Source organism: Prionailurus bengalensis, chromosome D4, assembly GCF_016509475.1.
Source record: "Prionailurus bengalensis isolate Pbe53 chromosome D4, Fcat_Pben_1.1_paternal_pri, whole genome shotgun sequence".
Classification (NCBI taxonomy): domain Eukaryota; kingdom Metazoa; phylum Chordata; class Mammalia; order Carnivora; family Felidae; genus Prionailurus; species Prionailurus bengalensis.
Window position 1 is genome coordinate 81398425 of NC_057359.1, and position 17957 is coordinate 81416381.

Sequence of the window (17957 nt, forward strand, 5' to 3'; positions counted from 1 at the left end):
CATTGAAGCCAGTCTTCATTTGCATTCCACATCTACTATTTCTGAGGCAGACTGGGGCTTCTTAACCTTTCCTTAAGCTATAGTTCCTCGATGGAATGGACACGACAAATAGAATCTCTTTCAAAGGCTGAGCATTGGAAGAGTTGATACGTGCAAAGCACTTGGCATAATGCACAGAACTCAATGAATATTTATTATCATTTATGCAGGTCCCAGTTTCCTTTGCAGAAAAATCTAAGAAGCAACACAGAGCTTGAAATGCCGGTCTGTGACCATGCTCATACTTTCCCCACCAGGGGTGACTTCTGATTACCTGGCCATGAACAGGCTAATAGATACTGTCTTAGCTTTTTTTAGAATTTAAGAATCTATTCTTTTTCATTAAATTTGAGAATGAGATAAAGGCAGGTGGCAAGATCTTTTGCAGAACAGGTGAGAGTGAGATTCACCCCAAGTGCTCCCAACTGTGGAGCGGGGGAATAAGGTGGGGAGGGGCAGGGCCAATCACTCAGAGCTTTGTCTTTGGCCTGTTTGGACCCTCTGGGCAGTGACAGGCCCTGCACCTCCTCTAATGCCTCCTAGCACTCTCCCTGCCTGGAGGCTCTACCGTGGGAGTTGGAAAGGCCTTTGGAAAGACTTACACGACTTTGCTTTCTGGAGCTCCACAAATGGAAACCAAGGCCCAGGGAGTTGTAACAACATATGCAGGGCCATCTGCAATTTAATGCCACAAGCAGAAGGGTGTAAAGTGACCCAGTCAGCTGTAGAGGAAATAGCCTGGTAGTGAAAAAGGAAGTGAATGAAAGGGAAAATAAAGACATAATAGTGCTTTGAACCAAAGCTTTATAAATACTTGCGGCTTTAACCTGCCCAGGAGGTAGATAAGCATGTTGCCTTTAGCTTGTCCTCAAATTCAACCTCTCCCAAGAGGTTAAGGAACACACCCAAGGTTGGAATTGACACTCAGACCTCCCGACTTCCTGGCTTTGGAGCTGGGAGCTCAGCCTCCACCTCCCTGGTCTATCAGGAAAAAACATCTGGGTCATAATGCTTGAGGATGGGATATCAAGGGGAAGTGGTGGAAGTTTGGTTCTTTAAGAAACTTTGAGCAAGACTCTGCCTAAACCACAGCCAGGAGGCCCCTCCCAGGGCCTGAGTCACAAGGCTCAAATGTTTCTTCACTTCTATCTTGGACGCTTCCCTTGCATGACCTTTAGGGAAAGCTACTTGTCTGTGCTGCTGGATGGGGAGAGAGGGAAGACTTCAAAATGTGTGAACACAGACTGGCAAGAGAGCCTGTCCTTTACATAGTCATTTCTGCCTGGTCTAACGCGGCTCCCCGCCACACTGGTGATCGTCAACTTAAAGCGAAGAGAGAGGAACAGGCAGGACCACAAGAAGAACAAGCAAAGGGAAGTCCTCTCTAAAGGCCAAAAGGTTATATAAAACATAATAAAATACAACTGTTTCCTTTAAAATGTTTAATGGCCAGGAAATGGTATAGAATAACTGCCAAGTCACATAAATTAACTTTTTTGTTAAGTTTCTGATCCCGGAAAGAACTCTATCAGTCGATGCAAACTGCACGGGAGTTTCATCAGCAGTCGTCCAGGCGTGTGACTGAGTGTGGGCCACGGACCCATCTTTACATGGTCCAGAAAAAAAGGCGGCTGCCATGTTTGGCAGGCTTCAGGTCTCCTTCTACCTCAGGGTTGGGCTCTGGTCTTGCTCTCGAGTGATAGGGATTCTCCGGTAAAGGTCGATCTGTTTTCACTTTAGTGACCTGTGAGGAGCGAAGAGGACAGAAGCAAGAGGCAAGGCTGAAGGTCAGGTGGAGCAGTCTGTGACCAAGAACGCACCTCCCAGCGTTTCCTCTCTGCTCCCGCTGCCCCAACTACCCCTCTTTTCTCAAGCCCCAGCAAACCACATTTAAACTCATTTAAGAAAGCCTTCTTGAACAAACATTTAAGAAAGCCTTTTTTGGGTCATTTCATGTGGCAGAAGTTAGGGATACAGCAGGAAACGAGATACACACTGTCTTCGAGGGCTCACAGTCTGAGGGAGCCAGACAAGAAAATCAACCAAGACTCCCGACCGAATTATCATAACTGAGGCATGAACTAAGTGCTGGGGAGCAAGGACTCTGTACACGTAACCCATCCTGAAGGACAGGGGCCTGAACTATTTCATGGGGGGTAACGTTTAGCTTAAAAGGATAACCATGAGGCAGAAGATTAGCAAGGGAAAGACATTCTAAGTAAACAGTACATGGGAAGACAGAGAGGCATGTCCTTAGAATGGCCAAAGGTTGCTTGGATAATGGAGGGAGATGAAGCACCTAACCACGCACTTGTTAGAAACAATGCTGGGCCCCCGATTACGTTTCATTTTCACACTCCTCTGAGGCCTTTTTCCAGAGGTTCCTGGGGCCACCTGGCTAATAGTGGAAAAACTAGTGCTCAAAGCCAGATCTGCCTACTCCAAAGCCTGTGCTTTTACGTAACATACTACACTGGTAGACAGGGCCGGACAATGAAGGGTACTGAACGATGTGCACAAGTGGTTGAATTTTAACTCAAGGGTGACAGACGTCACTGAAGCAGGGAAGCCACTCAAGCACATCTGCAGGCTGGAAGGTGCAGAAGCTAGACTGGAGAGGGGCAAGACCAGAATTGGGAGAGTTGGGCCAACAGGCCTAGCAAGATGGTGGAGCACTGCACAATGGCAACAGGGAGACAGGTAGAAGGTGGTCACGTCCACATTATCCCCGATGGTCACAAAAATCTCCATCAGAAGCCAGCAGAAATTGTTCTCACTTTTTATTAATTAATTAATTAATTAATTAATTTAGAGAGCACATGAAATGTAGAGAGATTCTTAGGCAGGCTCCATGCCCAGCATGGACCCTGAGGTCATGACCTGAGCCGAAATCAAGAGTCCGATGCTTAACCAATTGAGTCACCCAAGCTCCCCAATGTCCTTTATTTGTTTGTTTGTTTGTTTGTTTGTTTGTTTATTTATTTTTGAGAGAGAGGGAAAGACAGAGTATGAGCAGGAGAGGGGCAGAGAGAGAGGGAGACACAGAATCCGAAGCAGGCTCCAGGCTCTGAGCTGTCAGCACAGAGCCTGATGCAGGGCTTGAACTCATGAATCATGAGATCATGACCTGAGCCAAAGTCGGATGCTTAACTGACTGAACCACCCAGGCGCCCCCGTCCTCCCTTTCAAGATGAGGAAACACGCAGAGAAATGGAAAGACAAGGCCATAATTATTAATAGTCTTGTTATCTAGGGGTCTGATCTTCGAGCCACTCCATGTTATATGACTGATGAGTCTTCCCATGTGCACAAATCCAAAAACGATTCAATGTGAATGGAGCTTTCAGGAAGACAACAGCATAATTATTACCATAACTGCCCTGTGAGGCATTATTATCTGTAGTCCACAGATGAGAACAAGGAGGCCAACTTGCCTATGAAAAAACACATGCTACAGGTCAGAGCCGGGGCTGGGACCCAAGTCTTCTGACTACAGATCCAGAGTCTTTTTTGGTTTGTTTTTAGAACAGTGTTCTCATCTCTCTGCCACAGAGATCACTAATGCTTCCTTACTGCTTGACAGAGTAACTCCAAAGGCCTCCAGCTGGCACATGAAGCTCCCTTCAGGAAGTTACAATATTTATGAAATCAATCTAGAAAAATGTTTCTCAAACTTAAAGTAGTGAACAGACCCCTTAAAAGGACAAATTATTGTGGAAAGAACAAAACAACTTCCTCTTCTGTACCATATCAAGAGAAAAGGAGAAGAGGCACGTGGTCAAACTAATTGCTAGGTACACAACTTTGAGCAGCCTACTCGACCTTCAATTTCCCATCTCTAAAATGGGGCTATTAGCTTACAGCGCTATTAGGATAATACACAGTCTGGAGCCTGATGCATAGCAGGTTATGGTTAAGCGCCAAAAGTTATTTTCAATATTAACATTATCAGGATGCCTAGGAAGGCTGGAAACCTCAAAGGACATTGCCATCTAAGCTGAGGGCAGAGGAGTGAGTGGAAACTGGTCAGAGCAAAGGAGAGGAGGGCAACTTGGAGGAAGCGGAAGGCAGAAGTAAATGAAGGTAAAAGGTGGGCTTTATCCAGCTGGTCATTACCTTTCTAAGAGACTGGATTCTGGTTCTAAGTAGGACTAAAACTGATAATCCTCCTAAAGAAACAAACTTTTGAAAAGAGGACACCAATATTTCATAGGTTTTTAAAATGGCTGACACAAAGATTCAGGAATCAGTATGCTTTCTCATCAGCATGATTTGCTGATTCTCCTTTCTTGAAAGACAGAAATGAGAAAAGGTTGTTTTCATTATTAAATCTGTAGGTCCTGCCACTTTCCAACTCAGAATTATCAACAGTTTAAAGTAATTCGTTCAGGGATGAGCACTGGATGTTGTATAGAAACCAATTTGACAATAAATTACTTTTAATATTAAAAAAAATTATTGATTGCGATGAACATAAAAAGAGCAAAAAAACTTACAGACTAAATAATAAATAAATAAATAAATACACAAATAAATAAATTAAATAAATAAATAAAGCAATTTGTTCAGGACAGCAAAAGAAGCCATCTGAAGAGATCAGGCTGGATACAAAAAACAAAACAAAACTGCTAAGTCATTTGTCTACTTGTGACCCCGAGCTTGAGATCCAACCATCCATAGATGCTATACAGAAAGGCAAGGGAATAAAGATTAATTGTGGGCCCACATGCCAGGCACTAGGCCAGAGATTCAGAAGGGCTCTCAAGCTTAATCCTCACAGAAAACTGGGTATGAATACTGGTCCTATTTTGTAGATGTGGTAGGATGAGAAACAGTTGGCAATTTGTGCAGGATCCCATAGTGATCGGTAGTACTATCTGCCTCCATTCAAACCTGAGTTTTCCCCCACCTTGCCACCTATCTGTCCCAGAGGGAAGGGACAATGATGAGGCTCAAGAAGCAGGGATAGGTCAGATCACAAAGGGCCTTGTAAGCCAGGACACTGCAAGCAAGAGTAATCCCGTGAAGTTTTAAAAAGAAAAGTGGTGTTTGGACTTCCTGGTTGGCTCGATCGGAAGAACATGCAATTCTTGATCTTGGGGTGTTGAGTTCGAGACCCATGTTGGGTGCAGAGATTACTAAAAATAATTTAAAAATAAACTTAAGGGGCGCCTGAGTGGTTCAGTCGGTTAAGCATCCAACTTTGATTCAGGTCATGTTCGTGCAGTTCCTGAGTTTAAACCCCACGTCAGGCTCTGTAGTGACAGCTCGGAGCCTAGAGCCTGCTTTGGATTCTGTGTCTCCCTCTCTCTCTGCCCCTCCCCTGCTCACACTATGTCTCTGTCTCTCAAAAATGAATAAATGTTAAAAAAAAAAATTTTTTTTAATAAATAAATAAATAAACTTAAAAAAAATTTTTTTAAGTGGTCTTTATTTTCCATACAGATCATGCCTATAGTGGAGACATAATTATATCCTCAATTCTTCAATTTCAGGTGATACAGTGTCTTCTAAAATCTGAATTGAACCACCCTCCCCTCCCAGAAGTTCACGTAGCCCAAGTTAAGAACTCCTGTCCAAGATGTGGGGACAGTGAGAGGATTCAAAAACTAATCTAGGAGATGTTCCCCTACGGGAACCGACGACTGTATAAAGGAAGAAAGAGTGGGACGTGAAGAAAAGACACTCAGGTTTCTGAGGTTTCCACAGATGGTGGTGGCATGACTGAGACAAGAAATACAGAAAAAAGAGTAGGAAAACATGCTTTTTATGTTTTTTAGATGTTTTTTTATTTTGAGAGAGAGGGAGAGGGAATCCCAAGCAGGCTCTTTGCTGCCAGTGCAGACCAGGACACGGGGCTCAAACTCACAAACCGTGAGATCATGACCAAAGTCAAAATTGAGAGTTGGACACTTAAACAATGAAGCCAACCAGGTGCCCCAGAAAACGTACATTTTAAACTACAGGGAAATACTTCTAAAAATCCTAGGTCCTGATAAATGTGGCCTGAAGAACCTGGCATAACCTCGATCCTATTTGTTCTCTGAATTCTGTAATAACCTCAATGCTTTCAATTGACGGTGCCCCAACATTGTGTTTATCCTCATCTACTCCCTTCTGTTCTTCAATTAGCTAATTAAACAAACAATCTGCACATGCCAGAAGATCTATTTAAAGGAATATTTGTATTAAATAAATTCCCTTCTGGGTTGTGTATAATCCCTCTCATCAACCTGTTTGGTAAACACAGATTTCTCCCATCATATCTTTACTCACAGAGACCCCTCTCTGACCACCTCCTGCCCTCCCCCACCCCTCAGTGAGAGGGGGAAACCCCCAGCAGGAGACCTTTTTACCTTGGACAGCTCTCCGAGGTCAGGTCGCACCCAGCCCAGTTTGTCCAGCACACACTCGTCAAACTTGGCCTGCTGTTTGCGACAGCGACGAAGTAACTGCAGGCTGGAGTAATCAATGCAGGTCCAATATTCGGTAAAAGGCTCCGCACAGTGAAGCTTTATCTGCCTGGAAAAGAGGGCTAGGTCAGGGGTAGCTCTTTGCAAAGTAATGAGAAACAGAAAAGTGGGGGGAAATAGGTACAGACCTCAAATGCATAACCATCCTTTTTGAAAGGTATGAGAATAGATGCTCTCACTTCACTTACAAGACAACTTAAGATCCTCAGGATGAGAAGCAACATGTAAAAAAAGATTTGTAAGGAATAAGACCTAATTTCTTTATGTACCAAAAATAAATGAACTCAAATGCCAAAAAAATTTGGTCTAAGCACATAGATTTTACTCAGAGCACTCCTCACTTAGGGCCTACCTATTCTTTTCTTTATATCCAATTCTAAAGATTATCAGTCTACCAAATTTAGAAGAGGAGGCGTAATCCGAGATGGGCATGAGGGACAATGGCAAAGGAAGAGACAGAACTAGACAAGGCAAATACACATACTAACAAGCAGAAGATCCCGGGGTCATTCAGTGTCAAGGCAAACTACCCCACACTCCCCAGAGCTCAAAGTCCTCATTCTATTAACGGACTGAACAAAAACAGATTCATCCTTGTCATTAAGAAAGTTAAATTACATTTGGTGCTCTCTGCTAAGAAGGAGGTAGCACATTCACAAAAATAAACTCAAGATGGATGAAGGACCTGAATGTGAGACAGGAAACCATCAAAACCCTAGAGGAGAAAGCAGGGAAAAACCTCTCTGACCTCAGCCACAGCAATTTCTTACTTGACACATCCCCAAAGGCAAGGGAATTAAAAGCAAAAATGAACTATTGGGACCTCATCAAGATAAAAAGCTTCTGCACTGCAAAGGAAACAATCAACAAAACTAAAAGGCAACCGACAGAATGGGAAAAGATATTTGCAAATGACATATGGGATAAAGGGCTAGTATCCAAAATCTATAAAGAGCTCACCAAACTCCATACCCGAAAAACAAATAATCCAGTGAAGAAATGGGCAGAAAACATGAATAGACACCTCTCTAAAGAAGACATCCAGATGGCCAACAGGCATATGAAAAGATGCTCAACGTTGCTCCTCATCAGGGAAATACAAATCAAAACCACACTCAGATATCACCTCACGCCAGTCAGAGTGGCTAAAATGAACAAAACAAGAGACTATAGATGCTAGAGAGGATGCGGAGAAACAGGAACCCTCTTGCACTGTTGGTGGGAATGCAAACTGGTGCAGCTGCTCTGGAAAACAGTGTGGAGGTTCCCCCCAAAATTAAAAATAGTATCTACCCTATGACCCACCAATAGCACTGCTAGGAATTTACCCAAGGATACAGGAATGATGATACATAGGGGCACTTGTACCCCAATGTTTATAGCAGCACTTTCAACAGTAGCCAAATTATGGAAAGAGCCTAAATGTCCATCAACTGACGAACAGATAAAGAAGTTGTGGTTTATATATACAATGGAATATTACTTGCCAATGAGAAAGAATGAAATCTGGCCATTTGTAGCAATGTGGATGGAACTGGAGAGTGTTATGCTAAGTGAAATAAGTCAGGCACAGAAAGATACCATATGTTTTCACTCATATGTGGATCCTGAGAAACTTAACAGAAGACCAGGGGGGACGAGAATGGGGGGAAAAAAGTAACAGAGAGGGAAGGAGGCAAACCATAAGAGACTCTTAAATGCTGAGAACAAACTGAGTGCTGATGGGGGAGAGGGAAAAGTGGGTGATGGGCATTGAGGAGGGCACCTGTTGGGATGAGCACTGGGAGTTGTATGGAAACCAATTTGACAACAAATTATATATAAAAAAATTAAAAATAAAAATAAATAAATAAATAAAAGGAGGTAGCATATAATTCATTAATTCTGTGACCACCAAAACATGGTTGAAGAAAAAGTAACTTTTGTGTATAAGCCTCAATTATTTCTACAAAATTCCCCTTCTCTTACTATTCAGCCTTGCTAGTAATCCAATAAATGCCAATCCAAGGAAAAATAAAATACCATTATTTTATGTAAAAGCCATACATGAGGCAGTGGAAGATATGCATAGCACCTCCTTCCCCCAATGGAATCATAATTTCGAAGTGCTTACTTGTCATACTCTAAGAATCTAGCTACACTCAACACAGGAATCTTATTTAACATGGCTCGGGAAGAACCCCAGACATGGGTTGGAGGAAATGCACAGTAAACAATCTGCTTTCCATTCCTGCTGGGTTTCCCTGCTAGGAAGCAACCAATGTCACCAATTTCCTTCTTTCTTTTCTTTTTAATGCTTCTTTATTTGTTTTGACAGAGAGCAAGAGAGAGACAGTGCACATGTGGGGGTGGGGGCAGAGAAAAAGAGAGAGAGAAAGAGAGAGAGAATCCTAAGCAGGCTCCATGCTGACAGCACAGAGCTGACCTGGGGCTCAATCTCACCTGAGCCAAAATCAAGAGTCAGACGCTTAACTAATTGAGCCACCTAGGTGCCCCATGAACAGTAGGGATTCTGGTGTAACCTGTGGGTGGCAGGGTGTGCAACAGGAAGGAAGGAGGAGGATCAAAGCCCTAGGGAGCTTTTCTGAATTGCCTCTAGCCTCACCGACCACAACAACATCCACGGTACGTAAAATTGCACCCACCTCACTTGACAATCACTTTGGTAGTGGCCTACTGTTTCCAGTACAAGTGGTTTATTCCTCCAGCATGGGGGCAGCGGGAGAGCTACTAGCACTATTACAGTACTTAGTCTCAGTTCTGGACCCTGTTACCCTGGTATCCACACCCAACGAACAATTGCCTACAAACACCTGCAAAGAGCAACATCAGCAGTGAAAAATTCCTCTCACGGAGGCGGCTGGGCACCTCAGGAGCTTGTGAAATCCCAACATGTCACATTTAAATATACTACCTCTGGGCCAAAGCAGAAATGTTTTTCCAAAGTTCTCTTAGCAAAATTTAAATAATAAACACACATTCAACCTTGTTAGCAATCAAACCAATGCAAATTCCAAAGCAAGAATAAAACACCATTTTGTACCTATCAAATATTTAAATAATATGCAATGCTGGTGAGGTACAACAAGATACAGTGCTGAGGGCAGCATAAACTGACCCAATTTTTTTTTAAATGGCAACTATAGTTCAAAAGTCATAAATTACATTCAAAGCCTTTTTACAGAATAATCTCACCTCTGGGAAATTTATGCCAAGGAATTACTTAAAAAGAGAAAAAGATCTGCACACAAAGGTAACCACTGAGGATTTATCTAAAACAAGCAAAATCTGGAATTAGGGGCACCTGGTGGCTCAGTCGGTTAAGCTTCCGACTCTTGATTTTGGCCCAGGTCATGATCCCAGGATCACGGGATCGAGCCCTGTGTTGGGCTCTGTGCACAACGCAGAGCCTGCTTGGGATCCTCTCTCTCCCTCTCTCTCTCTCTTTGCCCTCCCCCACTCGTGTGTGCATGCTCTCTCTCAAAATAAACATTTTTTAAAAAACAGAATTAAAAATGACTTTGTAACAGGTAAATTATGGTTGGTTTACCCACTGGTGGAATATTAAATAGCCATTAAAAATGATCACAAAGACAATCTAGCAACTTGAAAGAATGTTCCCCATGGTTTCAGAAAAATTCAGAAAAATGAATTTTAAACGACACACTGTGACTTTAACCACAAAAATATCTTTGCATGTGGACAAAGACACCAAGCAAAAGAGAGAGGAGCTATTATGTGAAGGAATTTGATTTTTCCCTCTAACGTCATTGTAGTGGACATCTGTGGGTTTTGCCTAGCCAGCAGTCAGTCCCCATTCTTCTGTAACATCCTTGTAATTTTTCTTTGGGGAACAATCTGTCCCTCTCTCTCAGCAATGCAGTTTAGATGAATTTAAGTCACTTCCCACTTTAGGCCTGACAAATCACAGCATTTCATCTCCTGAAACACACCTGATTCAAAGAGAGGCATACAAAATCGACCAGCCAGGCCAATGAGACTCAGGCCAGGGACCTATGCTCACACCACTGGACAAGGACCTATGCTCACACCACTGGACACTCTTGGGCCAGGTCTAGGTAAGCAGCACAGCAGTGTGGGATGGCTGCCGGCCACTTCTGCCACAGCAAGAAAGAGTCTCTCTGAAAATGAGTTTGACAGACAAAACAGAACTAAGAGATCGGGGAAGGAGAAGAGAGGCAACAAGATACCAAGTAGTTATGAAATTATGTGAGCCCTTTGATTCCAGCCCCGCCTGATGCCAGCCCCATTTCTGGACTTGACAGCTACATAAGCCAATTCCCTTCGAGTGGAGTTTCTGTCCCTTTTAATAGAGTCTGTCAAAACATTTTTCTACAATTTGCAATATGGATTGTTTTACTTATGGTATTAAGCATAATGGCCTACTTAATACCTTGACTCTGTACACACTTTTCTTTCCATAATAACTGAGTGTTCCATAGTAGCATCAATCTAGTGAACACCTGTTAGCAAGCACTGTGCTGAGTTGGTTTTACGTACTTTTACAAATTTTTCATTACAATCCTGTATGATTTAGAAATTAAGATTCATGGATATTAAAGGACATGCCAAATAATAAAAACAAATAACAAAGCTAACTGCATCATTTACTGCATGCTTACCTTGGTCCATCCGACTTCAAGGTCTTACACTTCCTACTAAAATTATCCTTCTACTTAATTAGCTAGATGTTCACTGAGATACATATACCTAGATGTTTCAGCCCACAGGCACTGATGTCAAGTCAAAGACTCTTACCTGAAGAAGTCCAGAGCACACTTGTTGACGAGCCTGCCTTCCTCTAAACACCGCCTGGGGTCTTTCTCTTCCCAGCGACAGAGCATGAACTCCTTGTTGGGCTTATCACACTGAACTCCATAGTGGTGGGCGGCAGCTTTCAGCACCGAAGAACTGACTTTCACCTGGGGAACGGAACAGGAGGAGACAAACCACAGATCTGTGACCAGGATATCAACTTCCTCAACTTCATCTCCTGCTGCTGAAGGCCGAGGGAACACAAAGGGAAAACATGTTCCGACTCCAAGAAAATTAAAGATAGGGGGCTACCATAATAAACCTTTATGATCTCTGCTGCTTTAGAGATCACAAAGCTTTTTCACATGCATGATTTTCTACACCTTCATAATAATCTCATTAGGTTGACATTACTCTCCCCCTTTTAGACATAAGGAAATGGCAGTCCTAACAGAACCTTTAGCTCTCTATGACAGAGAAAGTAGAGCTCTGAAAGATGATGGAAGCTTCTGTGATGGAAGGAGAGGAACCAACTCTGGGGAGTTTTGATGAGTCTCCTTTCCAGGAATAAAACTGATGAGGCAGGGGGGCGCCTGGGTGGCTCAGCTGGTTAAGCATCCAAATTCAGCTCAGGTCATGATCTCGAGGTTCCTGAGTTCAAGTGAGTTCAAGCCCCTAGGTGGGCTCTCTGCTGTCAGCAGGGAGCCCTCTCTCTCTGCCCCTCCCCAGCTTGCATGTGCGAGCTCTCTCTCTCAAAAATAAACACTAAAAAAAAAAAAAAGTGATAGGATACATAAAATTCCCAGAAGACCACAGAGTCACAGAAAATGAGACTGGAAAGGATCAGTAAAAACATCTAGTCCAGTAAGTTATTACTAATGATAAAGTACTAAAATTTTCTATTTTTTCCTATCACACACTATATCCAAGGTAGCCACCAGTCCATAACTCTCTCTCACTTGCCTTCCGGTTGGTTCATTTTCTTGAGAAACAGTATAGTTACAGCTCACTCACAGAGGGCTGCACATAGTCCAGGGCCCGTCGAATTGCTGTGCAGCAAGGGTTCTGCTGGCCTCTTTTCGGTACTACCTTTTCCTGGGCCAATTCCACAACGTTTGCATTACTGGAACTTAAATAGAACATGTGTTGTCTGGGAGGACCACCCTCTTCATTATTCTTCCTTTTCAAAATCGCTTTGGCTATTCTTTCAGATGAACCCCCTCATCCAATAATTTGCACTGGAACTGCACAAAGGTTAGTTATGTGTTAAATTAGAAGGGAACGAGCATGTTTACAACACTAGGTCTCTGCTGAAATTTTTTATCTCCCCAGAGGATCTTTCTCTAAGCACCATACAAAAGCTCTCATCTGTTGAGCCACTCACTCTGTGCCAGATACTGACAATACGACAGTCACAGTAGAGGCGAGACTACATGAATTATGCCTTCTCACCAAGACATATTACGTCCCTTCTCTTACTCAGGTCATTCTTATGTTCTTTGGTTAAAATGATAGTTTCCCTCATATAGGAACCTTGCATATTTGTTGTTTATTCCTCAGTATTTTAACCTTTTTGATACTACCTAAATAGCTTGTTTGTACACTGCATCTTCTCTCTAGCCATATCTTACTGATACAAAATCAAGAGGATTAAGGGGTGCCTGGGTGGCTCGGTGGGTTGAGCGTCCAACTCTTGGTTTCTGCTTGGGTCATGATCTCACAGTCATGGGATCAAGCCCAGTGCTGGGCTCCACGTTAAGCATGGAGCCGGCTTGGGACTCTCTCTCCCTCTCTGTCCCTCCCCTGCTCACACTCTCTCAAAAATAAATAAATAAACTTAAAAAAAAAACAACAACAAGAGGATTAAGAGGAAAAACTTCCACTTACGAGTAAAAACTACCTTCTTTTCTGATAGTTATATCCTTTTTTTTCTCCTTCTCTTTTCCTATCTTACTGCTTGGACTAAAACCTCTAGGACAATACAAATGAACAGCAATGGCAGTAGGCATCCTTGCCTTTTTCTAGACTTTAAAGCACAATTTGGTTCAATACTTGCTATTGGTGTCTGGGATTTGGTGTTTGGATAGTCCTCATTAAGGAAGTTTCTTTCTGATGATTCTGTTTTACTGTTGTTTCCAGAAAGACTGAAAAATTCAGGTTTCTTTTATCCATAAATGTAGAGAATTAACAGATCTTCCAAAAACCTCTCGCTATAGCTACAATAAAATCTAGTCTGTGACAGTGCATTATGCTTTAAGATATCACTGGATTTGATTTATAAGCATTCTATTAAGGATTTTTATTTAAGAATAATGTTGTAATTATTATTTTTATAATGATAAAAATTTTATAATTTTATTTTTTATGACTTTCACACAGCTTAGGTTAAATTACTAATAAGATAAAAGGCAAGGGAATATGAGGAGAGTAACTCATCTACACACTATGGGAAGAGAATAGTTAGGACGATGTCTACTAACATTACAACTGCTGTAATTATCAAAGCAAAGATGAACTTATGATACAAGTGAAACCTGCCATGACAATTCTAATAAATTTGTTTAAAAATTTGTAAAATTTTATATGACAGCTGTTTTTTTTAAGTTTACTTACTTATTTTGAGAAAGAGTGCACGTGTGAGCAGGAAAGGGGCAGACAGAGAAGGAGAGAATCTCAAGCAGTCTCCACACAGTGAGCACAGAGCCCCTGACAGAGCCCCACGGGGTGCCTGAACTCATGAACTGTGAGATCATGACCTGAGCTGAAATCAAGAGTCAGATGCTTAACCAACTGAGCCACCCAGGTGCCCCATAGAGTTGTGTTTTTTTTAAGTTTACTTATTGATTGATTTGGGGGGAGGGAGGGGCAGAGAGCTCCAGAAACAAGAGAATCCCAAGTAGGTTCAACGTTGTCAGTGCAGAGCCTGAAAGTGGGGCTCAATCTCAGGAGCCGTGAGATCACGACCTGAGCCAAAATGAAGAGTCAGTCGCTTCATCTACTGAGCCACCCAGACACCCCTACAGTTTTTTATAAGAGTGTATTAGGTTAATTGAGGGGTATACATTAACTTGCTATATTACCTGTACAAAGCCAAGAGAATAAAAATCAAAATTCAAACTTTTTAAAGCTTAATATATTTAAAAAATTAAGCTGTACTTACCTCCTTGACCAATGCCTTAAAAGATCTTTAAATGGCTGATTCACTCGAATGCCTTCACAGCCATTGTGCCCAAAAAGGTTATGACATTCTTTGCCTTACTTTCCTACAAATGTAGAAGTCTTACCAAAATCTACGGGTACCCATGTTGTTGAGTGTGTAAAATATGCTCTGTCACAGGGAAATAAAGGATAAGAACCACTCACTGAATCTCTTTGCTGGGGACAGAGATGTGCCCAAGATGACACAGCAGGCCAGTGGCAACCGCAGAGCTGGAATCCAGAGACTGTGACCTTCAATCAAGCCACTTTGCATTACACAGCCTTCGCTGAGGTGGCAAAGGACTTCAGATGTCCCCTCACCTGCTTCTTCACAAAGACGGATGAGTTCCACCAGAAACAACATCCCTTCCCAGCTGCTTACTGTGAATACCCTCTCAAATTCATTCAGCTCCCTTTGTCTCAAAGAACACAGAATTCCAGCATCTTCCTCATTTACCCTCATGACAGCCTTCCTGCACAGCGGGTTTATACAGTCTGCAGGTGTGGAAAGGGAGGCAGGAAAAGTCTTACAATCTACAACCAATCTTCCAGTCCTGTTCTCTCTTCCTTAAACCACGTCTGCACCTCTTTCTATAGTAATTTATGCTGTGACTTCTATGTGACTTAATTTATGGAAAATGGGGGATCACTGTACTCCTTTGATAGTACTGTTGAGGATTAAATGAGTTGACACGTGTAAAAATATCAAGAACAGTGGCTAGCACATAGAAAGCACATCAAAAATATCAGCTATTATTTCTGCTCAAAACTGTCAGTTTGTACAAGGAGGTTCCAGCCCTAAGCTTCTGACTACTTCTTTCACAGGGATGTGTCAACAAGGTCCAAAATGTGTTTAACTTGCCTCTCAAAGCTGCTCCTTCTGGCTTCCCCAGTCCCACTGTCAGGTTGCAGATCTGACAGGCTCCCCGACCTTTCCTGCCTGTGATATCTAAGTCACTGCTAAGTCTGATCAATTCCAGATAAATCTGTTCTTTCCCCTCTGTGAGGACAGTCACCAATTATGTTGGGGTCATTAATATCCTCCTCGTTATTTCAACAGCTGCCAAGACTAGTCCCCCTTTCTTTTCCTCTCTTCAATCCATTCTTCACAGGGCTGCCAGAGTGATCTTCCTAGAAGACAATTCTTACTGTCCTCTACTGAAACAAATTAGCGACAAAACCCTGGAAGGATTCAGGCTTAACAGCAGAATAAAGCCCCAACTTTTTACAGGGTATTCAAAGCCTTCTGGATCCAGCCTTCTCACCCAAGACACTTCCAAAAAGGGACCTGCTGCTGTCTCAGAGCACTGAACTCACTGTCCCCACAACCCATCTGTGGCCTCCTGCATTTTCCCATCTCTTCACCTTCGCTCAGATCTAACCCTTGCTTAAGAAAGCCTGTCTGTCCGTCTTGGCCTATAAATGCTATTCTTCAAATGCCATTTCGCCAAGTCCCACATTACGCCCGAGAAGTGCTTTCTCTGTTCCCTTTATAGCCTCAGAGAATTATACAGCTGGAATCACTTCATCTTACAAATAAAATAACTGTGTCTGCAGATGCTACAAGTGACTAATCAAGGTAACTGAGCAGTTAGGCCTAGAATTTAGATCCAACTTCAAATCCTACTCTCTGCTCTGAAACCATGTCTGCCCCTCTTCCATAGATTTAATCATACTTTGTCTTGCATTGTAGTTATTTATGTAATTATCTGTATTTCAGTTCAAAGGTATGAACACTAAAGGCAAACTATTCCAGATATAGAATACTTGCAGGAAGTAGAACCTCAGATTAAATTCAACTTTCAATGAAAACTACAGCACTTTCAGGCTAACCCAGCTTCAAGGTGGGACGAAAAAAACAAAAGACTGAATACCGGCAACCTCCCCTCTCATAAATGTACTTGACCAGAGTCCCTGAACACAGCTAAAAAGTTATGCCTCTGTGGGAAATAATAGTTGCCATTCTCACAGGCATCTGAGAAGATTAACTGAAGTCATGAAGATAAAACCCTTAACAGAGTGCCTGGGATATAATTTCTGGCACATAATTTTTAGTTTTGCCCTCCTTGTCCTCTTATGTAGTCTGGTCTTTCTACTATCCAGTCCTGCCACGACACTCCTCTGCCTTAAAATCTTCAACCTCTCCCTCCCACGTCACCTTAAAATAAGTCTGGCCTGGTGGAAGCTGCTTCCCAGTCCTTCCAGTCCAAGGTACCTCTCTCTGGGCTCAGCAACAGCTGATTCCCACCAACACTAGAGTCACATCAAACAGCACTGGTCTCCCTAGACTCAAAAGGTCTTGCGAAGTCTTCTCACTCTTTTGAGCTTTTACCCATAATACAATAGTTTAAAAGCACGGGTTTGAAACTCAGACCTAGAGTCATAGTCCAGCTCCACCACTCACTAGCTATATGACTTTGGGAAAATCACTTCTACTCTTGGGACCTGTTTTCTTACCTTTCACATGAAGAGGCCAATAATATCCTACCTCATAGTGTTGCTGGCAGGCTTTGATGAATTAATGTACGTGAAGGAATTAGCATCTTACCTGACTTCTAAAAAAGGCTTGGTCGTACTTGCTATAATTAGCTTATACTGTCTTCACTTCTCATAGCACAAACTTCACTATACTGTAACTGCCTCTTTATGTCTGTCTCCCTATTAGATTATAAGCTCTATGAGGGCAGGGACGCTCTTACTCTCCAGTGTGCGTGTATATGGCAATTATTCAAATGGTATCTCCTGAATAAATAAATGCTCTAAATGTCCTATTACCAAACACCCTCCCAGGGTTGTTAGCAACTCCACTCTCCAGTTTCATCTCCTTTTGCTTTGGCTTCCTAGCTCCACTCCAACACTGTACCGATTAGGCTACCTAGAAGTGACGGTCTCTCTCGCTCGGCTGTGAACACCTGGGGTTGCATATTCACTTCGCAGGGAGGTCTGAGTATTAAGTGACATTAAAGGAAGTAAAGTGGCCCTGGCTGGTGCTTAATAAAAAGTACCACTATTATTTACGTAAAGGGCAAGCAGATGGCAGGAGGTCGGGGTGGGGGAGGCGAGGAGACTTCTACAGAGCCCCTGCATGATGGAGTGGGGCTGAGGCGATTCCCGGAGCTGAGCCGGGGGCGTCCGGGAATCCACCTGTGTCTGTGTCGGGGGGCATTAGGTGGGGGGACCCAGGGCCCACAGTCCAGTGAGACGAAGCGGAGCTGGGCCCAGGCCTGAAAAGCTGCAGCCCTATGCCCCGCTTGCCTGGCTTCCGGACGAGCCTCACCTCCTGCACTTTCAGATCCTCCACAGTGGGCAGCTCCACTATCCCCGGCATGACGGCGGTAGCCCCGACCCCGAGGAGGCGCCCACAGCCGCGTCGCCCCCGTCTCCTTGAAATCCCCTTTCGACCGCCAAGGGCCACCTCGGGCCTGCGCATGCGCGGGCGGCCACGCAGGCGCACTGCTCTGCCCAACCGCG

The 17957-nt window shown here is 43.2% G+C and overlaps 1 protein-coding gene across 1 annotated transcript; it reads right to left on the reverse strand.

Annotated features, from left to right (window-relative positions):
* Nucleotides 1-1466: 1466 nt before the first annotated feature.
* Nucleotides 1467-17945, reverse strand: NDUFA8 (NADH:ubiquinone oxidoreductase subunit A8). Its single transcript, XM_043567494.1, has 4 exons — nt 17764-17945; nt 11292-11455; nt 6396-6561; nt 1467-1783 (listed from the first exon to the last, which is right to left on the reverse strand). Exons 1-4 carry the CDS (start codon nt 17914-17916, stop codon nt 1646-1648), a joined length of 621 nt encoding a protein of 206 aa, XP_043423429.1. The 5' UTR covers nt 17917-17945; the 3' UTR covers nt 1467-1645.
* Between the last annotated feature and the right edge of the window lie 12 nt (nt 17946-17957).